Source organism: Cariama cristata, unplaced genomic scaffold, assembly GCF_000690535.1.
Source record: "Cariama cristata isolate BGI_N322 unplaced genomic scaffold, ASM69053v1 scaffold43741, whole genome shotgun sequence".
Taxonomy (NCBI): Eukaryota; Metazoa; Chordata; class Aves; order Cariamiformes; family Cariamidae; genus Cariama; species Cariama cristata.
In genome coordinates, this window is record NW_009598314.1 from 1 (window position 1) to 11,219 (window position 11,219).

Consider the following 11,219-nt stretch of genomic DNA (forward strand, 5'->3'; position numbering starts at 1 on the left):
CTTCGTAGCCCAAGGCGCCGCCTCCCCCCCCCGCCCCCCCGGGGGAAGCTGTCCCGGCGGGACGGGAAGGGTGCCCGCCGGCTCTCCTCTGCCGTCGACACTGTCGGCAGAACCTGTCGTGGGGCTACCCTGGCGCCGGGGAAGAAGCCGGGTGTTCCCCAGAATTTGATGCCCCAAACTGGATGTGATATTTGACATGAAATAATCCTGTCTTACCACCTCGAAAGGACCCCTTCTGAAGTATTTATGTACAAGACGGAAAGCGTACTAGAGACGAAGCATAGTCCACTTCGTGGAATTACTGTTTCCAAATGAGTGAAAATGCTTAGAAGTGAGAATAGCACAGGAAGCTAGAACTGCTCCACCCGGTAGCGTTTTGTCATATATCTAACACAAGAGTCAGAGTTTGCAATACACAAGTAAATTTTCAGTTCTTTAAGTCTGACCTCTGAAGCATGTTCGTGTTTCCATCGTGTCTCCTTTGGGCTCCCTATAGTGAGATGGGACTTATCTTCTAGATCCCTGCTTGCGTATGAAGTGGGTTTTAAGACTTCTTCAGAAAATCCAGAGGGGAATCACAATGCTTATGGTACTGAAATAGCCTGTTAGTGCCACTCCTGTGGGGTAACTGATAGAAGGGTACATGAGTACTCAGATCTTTCATTGTTATAGGGTCCGTCCCACTGTTTTACTGTGTTCCTCTGAGGTGCTGTCATCTTCTACCTTTGAAATGGTGTTTTGTCTTATAATTGTATGAATGTAGTCATGTGGCTTTAATAAAAAAAACCCAAAACCTTAGAATGGTAGATCAGGGGCATGTAGTTACCATCTGTCTCGCTCTTCCATCTTTTCCTAATTCACCTTGTTGACTTTCACTAGTGCTAACAGATCAGCCGTGCTTCAAATATTTTGCCTTGCTTGGACATGGACAGAACAACTGAAAGGAGCAGAGGAGCTCTCCTTTGGGAAAGAGAAAGGCTTCTGGTGTGCACTGGAGGGGTGATAGGGCCTGCATAGGCCTTAGCTCAAGGGAGAAGGTAAACAAATAAGTGGAAGATCAGTGATGCCGTGCTTCAGGTGGCTGACTATAAAAATGAGTTGTTAAAATATCTGCCGGTTCCCAAATTTTTCAATCTATGTATGATATTAGTGGAAATTTTGGTAGAAAATGACAAACAATTTTTCATACTCAGTTATTGAGAAGATTGTAAATATTTTCTAGTGCAACCTATACTTTCTTTTTTAAATTCTGTGAACAAATAAATCTTCAGTACTAAAATAAATTATAACTTCAGTATAACAGGTTTGGAAAGTTACAGGACCCATAGAAATTCTCTAGTATCTTTCTATATGAATTGTGGCAGTGTGAGCTGCAAATCTAAATAACTATTAGTGACTTTTTAGGAGATGGCAAGCATTCATATTACTCTTGCTAAGCTAAACAATGAAATAAATCTGCTTTCAAGTCAAGCTTGCCCAGTAGTTTGAGATTTTTACTTTTTTTTAGTGTGAGGATTTTTTTTGTTTGCATTTGAAAACCAAAAAGCTAAGTTAAACCTTAGATGTCCACGAAACAGAACTCTTGGTTTTATTTATATCTTGAGAGTGCTAGAATATCTGTCAGACTTCTGTACTTTGTCTTTGGACAGGAATATTTTCCTTTGTCTTGAAGCAAAAGGCTTGGATTCTCTGCAGAAAACTCATAGTTGTTAAAAGTTTGTGTATGCAGGAGATGCAATCATCAGTACTTCTCATTTTATCTGCCATTTTACCTGCTTGATACATTTCCTTATGACAGAAAGACCACTGCGAGCTGATGCTAATGCTATCATCATAATGCATTGCTGAATTTAAATGTGTTTGGATTTTTTAAGCTGAACCACTTTCTTTAGATTCCTCACAGGGGCTCCTGCCTAGGCAGAGACTCAGGCAGGTTCAACACAGAGGCTACTCAAAGAGGCTCATGTGTAGGTCCTCAGATCACTTGCAGCTGTTCCAACTAATTCAGCCGATTAGTCTAAATAATAATTCCACTGTTTGGGGCAGCTACAGCTGTTTTAATGCCTGCAGGTAATTCTCATGGCTGTTGCTAGCTCCAAAGGCATACAAAGGTTCCTTAGCTGGTATCTTAATTTTGTATCTCTTAAGGGGTGGGTGTGGTGGTTTGTTTGTTTGTGTCAAGCTTGATAGGTTTAAAAAAAAACATGAAGTACTGCTGGATAACCTTTACCATATCAATTATTTTATTTTTGCAGTTATGAGTTAAAGCTTTCAAGTTTTTAGGTACTGTGCAGGATAACTGGATTTCTTTTTGTAGTAACCAATTTTGATCTTAACTTGACAAATACTGTTCAATCGTATAGTTAATAAGATTCCAAATTTTTGTTGTCTGTAGTCACTTAAAGCAACTCAGTTTTGAGATACATGAACTCCTAGGAGGGTCTGGATTATGTTCTTAGACTGGGTTTGTGGCTTGCTGTTACTTTTACTAAGTTTTGCTTGCAGTATTTGTGTGATCATGTATTTTGCTGAGGGTAAAGTTTGGCTCTTTAGTGGCAACTGTAGCATTCAGCATCAACTTAAGTTTTTTATTGGAGAAGGGAAATTTAGTGGACTTGTTTCTTCTGGAAGAAAAAAAATCCCTAAACCCTACAGCCTTAATATGTACTTGTGGATGTTCTCTCTGATATTAACATTAGTGTTTTTCCACACTGTGAGCAGTGGAATATATAATAATTTCATATAGGTTATAGCTAAGCTTAAATGTAGAAAATGTAGAATGTTTTAATGCATGTTACTAAAAATTCTTTTGCACTTTGACTTTATTAAATCAAATACATTAAGTGAAGGGCTCTCAGGCCCTGGGCTTTGTTTGTTCTGTGGTGCTCAACCTATAAAGTTACTTGCAGTTCAGAGTCAAACATTCATAGCCAACTTCACGGAGTCTAATACTGAAATTATACAGCATTGAAACCTGTACTAGAGAATCAGTATAACCTAACTCTTAAAAAACCAAAGCAAAAAACAAACCACAAAACTCCCGAAACAAACAAACAAAACCCCCCCAACAAAACGCACAACTTTTTCCAACAGTATAAAATAACAAGTAGGATTTTATATTCAGCTGTAGAGATCTGTATGAGAACTGAGTATGTGATAATGGTAGTGGTGATTATTTTTAAATGTTTTCATTGCAAACCCCTTCTCCTAAGGATAACAAAAATAAGATTGAAAATACTAGTCTAATGCACTTTCATTTAACTTTTTTTTTTCCAAACTGGCACAGTTTTTCCCCTGCTGATAGACTAAATTAAGAGACGTCTACATTTAGAATTCATATTCAGAGAGTAAAATGTTTCTTGCCAGCATGTGAAAACTAAAGTTGAAAGCTAAAGCCAGGTATATAATGTCTTTAAACATTTGTTGAGTTCCTAGGCAGTTTTAGAATCACACAATGCCAGGATACAACTTATTCTAGTTCTAGTAAGTTATTGTGTATTTAAGCTTCAGTAGTAGGACCACTCCGACCCATTCTGTTAAATAAGTCACAGGTATCCACATCATTTTTTTTGTCATGCTTTCTTGTGCTGCTGATTTGTTCTTTACTGAATAAGTAAGTGGAGGTACAGAGTCTTAATGCAGGTTTTGGGGCTTATTGGTGCTGTTTTTCTCCTATAAGCGTGTGCTGTTACCTGATGTTTTGACTTGAGGACTGTGGTGGGTTAATCTGGGTCAGCAGCCAGGTGCCCACCCAGCCATGCACTTCCCCTCTTCAACAGGATGAGGGAGAAAATAGGATGGAAAAACTTACAGTTCAGGATGAGACAGGAGAGTTGCTTTACTGGTTACCATCATGGGTAAAACAGACTCTACTTGGGGAAAATTTTAGTTTGTTGCCAGTTAAAATAGATTTGAATAGAGAGAAATAAAGACAAAAAAAGTTAAACACCACCTTCCCTGACATCCACATTTGTCCCAAGTTCAACTTCACCCCTTCATTCCTGACTCCTCCAGCTCCTCCCCCCTGAGCAGTGCAGGGGGATGGGGAATGGGGGTTGCGATAAGGCTGTCTCTGCCACTCCTTCCTTCTCATGCTTTACCCCTGATCCAGTGTGTGGGGTCAGTCCTATGGGCTGAAGTTCCTTCTGGAAATAACCATCTCCTCCAGCATGGAATCTTCCATGGACTGCAGTGTGGACATCTGCTCTACCATGGAGCACCTCCTTTCCCTCCTTCTTCACTGACCTTGGCGTTTGCACTGCTGTTCCGCTCTTTCTCTCTCTTCCACTGGCTGTCTGGCATTTGTGTCTTTGGCACTTTCCTAGGGGTGCCACTGTATTGACTGCTGGCTTCAGCCGTGCCCTGCAGTGGGTCCACTGGAGTCAGCTGTATCCACCACGGAGCAGCCCCGGCCTCCTCAATGGAGGCCACCATGTAGCCCTCCACTGCGAGCACCTGGGCACCTGTACCTTGTACAACCTAGTGATGCCCGTTGTTAGCGCTTCAGTCACTCTTAAGTAAGTTCAGAGTTAACTTTCTGACTAATAAGTAGTGTTCTAATTGGTTTTACTCTTGTTACTCTAAACCTAATACTGTCATGTTCTTATTCCTCCTTGGGACTACTTCTACATGTTGTATCTTCAGATTTATGTTCAGCTGCAGTCCTGTGGCAAAAAAACATCATCCACTAGTTGTAAAATAAAATAGGCTTTTATTTTTTTATCTTTAATCTACAGCAGCTTTATATGTAAGGGCTATTTTCAGCAGTAATAGAGCCTTCAAAAAGAAAAGAGCAGTTGGGGCATGGTATTGCCAATTTGAAAACTGGTGAGTAGGAAAATACTATTGTTGAAGTGAATAAGTCTGTTTATTTAAGGGAGAGCACCTGCTTCTTTAAGGATATCTGATCAAGGACCTCTTTCAGTGTGAAAACAGGATAATAGTAAGAGGACGCCATAAACAAAACATCCAGGGATACAAACCTGAGGGGGCCAGTGGTGAGAACGAAACCTGGCCACTGACTGATGAGGGTGTGTGGGAATGTTCATTCCTGCAAGTTTATGTGAGCGGGGACCTGTTCCTGGGAAACTAAGGGAAAAAGAGGGAAATGAGAACCAAAAACGTACAGACACAGATGAAAGAAAACGAAAGTGGAAACAATGACAAGAAACAAACTTGCCAGTCACGCTAATTGATGGGCTGTGAAGAAACCACAGGCATCACTTCTGGGAAGATCAGCATGGCCTTTGCATCTGGTAAGGCTGTAAACCAGGGGGGATCCCACACACGGGGCTGGAAGGGGTGCGGCAGGGAAAGGGGAACAGGGATAGATGAGGCAGAGGTAGTCAGAAAGGAGTATGAGAGGGGCTGGTTATGTGTAAAACTGTGCCAGTCAGTACGCTTGCCTAGTGTAGCCTTTCACCTGATTGCCACAGTCTGTCCTGTCTTCTTACATCTTCTTACTAAATCTTTTCTTAATTTTTTTTCTGCATAATCTCACTCTCTACCCCGTGTACATGTGTGCTGCAGGGATGAAGCGCCAGCTACTGATGAGAGCTATATGTGTGAGTGGACGGGGTGTGAGCTACTGGAGTGAGGGAGGATGTCCCAGTGCCAGCTACTTGCATGGGTCGGGGTCTCAGCTTCCAGCCTCTGGGGTGGGAATGGTGAGTGTCCTGAAAACCAGCTACTGCGGGGCAACTGGATGAGTGAGGTGAGTGAGGCACAGAGCACCAGTGGCTGGAGCAGGACCGTGGGTCACAGCCCATGTGCCTGGTGCCAGCTGCTGGGCTAGTGGAGGAGTGTTCCCCAAACCCGTTGTGCACATATACTCACTGGCAAACTTCAAGCTGGTGGCGAAGCAGGGACCTGTGTGGTCGCTATGAGAGCCTGGGATCTGGGCAGGGGTATTGGGTGGACAGAGGAAACTGTGATGGTACTTAGGGCACCTGTGAATATGTGTGTACTTGAGAACCTGGAGAGTGGCAAGTGTATGCCTGCAGTAGTTACCTTCTGCCTCTGCAAGCCAAAGAAGAGAAGGGGACTTGGTTCCCTGTGCTTGTGTTTTGTGTGAGTCCTGTACATAGGTGCTATTGAAGGCAGCACTGTGTCTGTGGCAGGCTCTGTGACCAGCTGTGTTAGTGTCCTGTGTGTGTTCCTGGGATACATGCTAGGCTTCGCTACACGTTGAACTTGCCGAAGGGAAAGTAGCAGCCATGTCCGTCGGCCTAGGCAGGGACCCTGGGGCTAGGCTCCAACAGCCAGGCAGGAGGCAGTCCTTGGCCAGAGTGGCTCAGAGAGGCAACCACTTTTGACATGCCTTAACAATTTTTACTTGTCAAATTTTACATAAAGATGTCTTAAGTATTTCTGGTTCTGGCAATGATATCATGTGCTTTTGGAATTTAGCTGGTGGTACACAGGAGTTGAATGTAAGAGATCTGTCAAATGGTTTAAGTTCAATGGGGTGTATGACCTTAAATTTCTAAAAAGAAAATTCTGTTGTTCTTGATTTTACCAACAAATAAATAAGGCTTCTTCTACTTAAGTAAAATAAGTTATCACACAGTGCTACTTACACTTGTATCTCTGGGACTCCGTGTTTGTGTGCCAGTATCTGAGCTAAAGCGTAAAGTAGACTTGAAAAATAAACCAATTGTCTATGTTCCGTTTCAGACTGAGAAAATTAATAGGATCATATCGAATTTTAAAAGCTGCATAAATTAATAATTTACTCTGTTTTTTAGTGAAAATACATAGCCATGTTTAATTTGAGTCTGGAAAAAAATGCAGTGACATTTGTTATCAGAGTTTGCAGATGTTCTTTATTGGACATGTAAAAATGGTGTTAATATAACCATTTATGTAGGATGTCCTTGCCCTCCCTGTTTTCACAACAGTTAACTTCCTTAGTTTATTGTAATTGACTTATGTGAAAGAACATCATGATCCATTCTCCTTCTTGACTTTAGAAGTTGTATTTTACTTTGATGTGAAAACCTTTTGCACCACATCTTCCTGGTGGTCTGTTGCTCTGTGCTAGTGGATCAGGAAATCCACTGTTACAATGCATTTTTTTTTTTGTTAGATTTATTTAAATCAATAGATTTGGCTAATCTTACTCTTTCTTTCCTGGCAGCCGATTTATTTTGCACATTCCGAGTGAAGAGAGAGACAATGCAATCAGAGTGTGTTTTCAGATTGAACTTGCCCATTGGTTTTACTTGGATTTCTACATGCAAAACACACCAGGATTACCTCAGTGTGGGATAAGAGACTTCGCTAAAGCTGATATCCTTTTCATTACTGTGAGTGTTTTCTGTCTTGGTGGATAAAGTGCAAACTGAATATTGTTAATGAAATTTCATACTCGCAGCAGAAAGATCTCCCTTCATGTGGAGGTATGTCATTTTATCTGTTGCTTCCATAATTTTGTGGCATCCACAAAAGAGGTGTTTCTCAGACTGGTAAAGAACTATGGAAAACAGGCAATTTCTGATCCTTGGGGATTTTTCCTCATGGTTGCACTTTGGCAGACAAGGTGAGTTTCAAAGATGGAGCTCTTCGTGGTGTCTTGTCTCCTTAATTTGATCCCTTTCCAAATAAATAGTGACAGAAGCATTAACACAGGTGAAAGTGGTATGTGTTCTCCCATGGGCAGTAGTATGTACTTGTTGGAAGTACTAGTAGTTGCTCCTAGAAACAGTTCTGTTGGTAGGGGAGAGGATGCATTTTTACTGAATTTATGTGGTTGGCCTCTGCTTTTTTCATTGCTTACAAGGACCCCTGGAACATGCACTATCTAGTCCTTGCTGGAGAAAAACTCATGACTTTGATCCAGCAACTGTTTTAGTTTTAACCTTTTCCCATATGTTCTTGATGTGGGATTGGAGTATTGCTTCTAACTTTCATGGTAATGTTATATGCGGTTTCAGTATACAATGTACTTCTCTGTTGGTTTGATAACAGAGATTTACTTTGAAACTCTACAGCCTTTATTTTAACAATAAACTGTAAAAATATGATAATTTTCTGTTGCTTGATATTATGCAGTTATTTATTTTAGGTATGTTTTTAATTATAAATGTATTTTCAGACTAACAGCATTCTTCTAGTAATTGTAGGCAGTACAGGAAAAAATACAATGTAATAGCTGTTATTTGTTCATAACATCTGTCCTCCAGCTTGCATTTGCCAGAAATAATAGTTCTACTGCAGTGTCATATTTTTAAGTACTCTGCTATGGAATATTTTTAATTGGTACTATAATTTTATATGTAATATGTAATATTAATACTTTTATTAAGCACTTGCAGATATACTCTCAAAGTTTTAGAGTTATAAATGTTGTTCATGTTTTCTCTGCATGGTGAGTTTTTGTAAAATGTATTAGAATTTAGATCTCTGTAACCTGATGCCATTACAAATCATTTTTTTGCTTAGTAAATACTTAAGTACAGATTCTGTACTGTAGTCTAACAATGGTTGTGGGAAAAATTTATCTCCATTTGCTTCAAGCAGGAGATGAAACTGTATTTTTGTCTGTCTCTCTCACTTCAAAATGAAAAAAGATGTGTCTAAGAATAATACATATTCAAAATAACTGTTATATGGATACTTCTTGAAAAATTCGAGGAGATGTTCCAACAGGCAGCCTTGTGCCATCTATTTTCATGGTGGTTTTTTGTTTGTTGGGGTTTTTTTTAATTGGCGTGTATTAGAATTATCAAATTACTTGATGCTTTCTGACCTTTAGAGTTTGGTAATGGATTATTGTCCTGGTTTTGGCTGGGCTAGAGTTAATTTTCTTCCTAGTAGTTGGTATAGTGTTATGTTTTGGATTTAGTATTGAGAATAATGTTGATAACACACTGATGTCTTTAGTTACTGCTAAGTAGTGTTTATATGAAGTCAAGGGTTTTTCAGCTTCGCATGCCCAGACAGCAGGAAGGCTGGAGGGGCAAAAGCAGTTGGGAAGGGACACAACCAGGACAGCAGACCCAAATTGGCCAAAGCAATGTTCCATACCATATGATATCACGCCCAGTATATTAATTGGGAGGACTTAGCCAGGAGGGGCAGATTGCTGCTCGGGGACTGGCTGGGCAGAGGGCAGCAAGTGGTGAACAATTGCCTTGTGTATCACTTGTGTTGTATTTTCTAATTATTTTATAATAATTATTATTGTTACATTATTATTACTATATTATTATTATCTTCCTTTCTGTCCTATTAAACTGTCTTTATTGCAATCCACAAGTTTTACTTTTTTTTCGAGTCTTTCCCACATCCTACCTGGTGGGAAGGAAGTGAGAGAGTGGCTATGTGGTGCTTAGTTGCTAGGTGGGGTTAAACCACGATTATTCATAATATGTTTTACTTCCAAGAGAATATATCTTAAAAGCACTTAGGGGAGGGAGTGTGGTTATTGTAAGTGTTGAATGGGTATCTTTTGTATGTCTGCATGTGATTTGAAACTGGATGCTTAAGTTTATCTTCCTTAACATGTTGCCGTACTCTTCAATCACTGCCCTTTTTTACTGCCTCAAGGTGAAGATGTACAGAAGGTTTTAGATGAGTGGAAGGAATACAAAATGGGAGTGCCAACGTATGGTGCAATTATTCTTGATGAGACACTTGAAAATGTAAGTATGGAAATAGTTGTGAAGGGCTAGAGGGAAGGATGGCATATGCTGGCAGAATTAATCTTTTTATTGTTTACGTTTTTCATCCGGAGAAAAAAAAGAAGTGCTTCAGATTCACGAAGACCTGACAGGTACTTGACACTGTGTGTGTGTACAGAAACACGATGTAGGAGACAGGAAACACACTTCCGCTTGCTTTCCTACTCAGTTTTGGTTTTTTAATTCTAAATTCGATGATCCTATAAAAAATTCCGCAGTTCTTGCTAGAACACAAACCCTAATGGGTTCCTTCCTCCAGGCTAAAGTATCTTTTTGGAGAAGCAGGGGATGGTGAAGGGAAGACATTTAATAGAAATTGGTTAGAATAGTGGGCATTTGACAATTGCATTCCTTTTTATTTTGCAGGTTCTTTTGGTTCAGGGCTATTTAGCAAAGTCTGGTTGGGGATTTCCAAAAGGGAAAGTAAATAAAGAAGAGGCTCCTCATGACTGTGCTGCTAGAGAGGTAAATATCTTTGATTCCCTTAAATTTAAGCTAAAGAAATGAAATTTTGCTGAGAGCAGGTAACATGCGTTAGATGAAAAGACATTTTACTTAGGTATCTGTTTATTGAAATCAGGTAAATAAATAGTCTGTTCTTGCAGGAATCTTTTGCTGTCGCTTTTGTGCTTTTCTGAATTCCAGAATGATAATGAAGGGTGTGGTTATATAATTTAAAATCATCATTTGATTTTTTAATTGTTTTGCACTAATTTGGTAAGTTAAGTGAGTAGTATTTTTAAATGGATAGTTCAGAAGAGACTTTACTTTTAAGTATTATTTTTGGTGCTTGGGAAGCGTACTTTGTGGCTTTTGGAATATTAATTTCAGGGCAACCATAAATATAAAAAGGTAGAAGAATGAGTATTTAGCTTATGTACACTGGGCTATGTCAAGAGGCTGAAGAGTTGAGTTGGAGGTTGGAGAATCACAGAATGGTTGGGGCTGGCAGGGACCTCTGGAGATCATCTAGTCTAGCCCCCCTGCCAAAGCAGGGTCACCTACAGCAGGTTGTGCAGCATTGTGTCCAGATGGGTTTTGAATATCTTCAGAGAAGGAGACTCACAGGCTCTCTGGGCAGCCTGTTCCAGTGCTCTGCCACCCTCAAGGTATTGAAGTTCTCCCTCATATTTAGATGAAACTTCCTGAGTTTCAGCTTGTGCCCATTGCCCCTTAGCCTGTCACTGGGCACCACTGAAAAGGGTCTGACCCCATCCTCTTGACACTACCCTTAAGGTATTTATAAGCATTGATGAGATCTCCTCTCAGTCTTTTCTTCTCCAGGCTGAACAGACCCAGTTCCCTCAGCCTTTCCTCATAAGGGAGATGATCCAGTGCCCTCCTCATCTTCATTGCCCTCCATTGGACTCTCACCACTAGTTCCTTGTCTTTCTTGAACTGGGAAGCCCGGAACTGGACACAGCACTCCAGATGTGGCCTCACCAGGGCAGAGTAGAGGAGGGAGGAGAACCTCCACTGGACTGCTGGCCACACTCTTCTTCATTCACCCAGGATACCATTGGCCTTCTTGGCCAC

The 11,219-nt window shown here is 40.6% G+C and overlaps 1 protein-coding gene across 1 annotated transcript; it reads left to right on the top strand.

The window, feature by feature from the left end:
- Positions 1–4,485: 4,485 nt before the first annotated feature.
- On the top strand, positions 4,486–10,148 carry LOC104168590 (m7GpppN-mRNA hydrolase-like; the record flags this gene model as incomplete). The annotated part of the gene is made up of 4 exons (XM_009709217.1): positions 4,486–4,517; positions 7,139–7,290; positions 9,517–9,644; positions 10,050–10,148. Coding segments are annotated over exons 1-4 (411 nt in total), but the record flags the coding sequence as incomplete, so codon positions are not given.
- Positions 10,149–11,219: the final 1,071 nt, after the last annotated feature.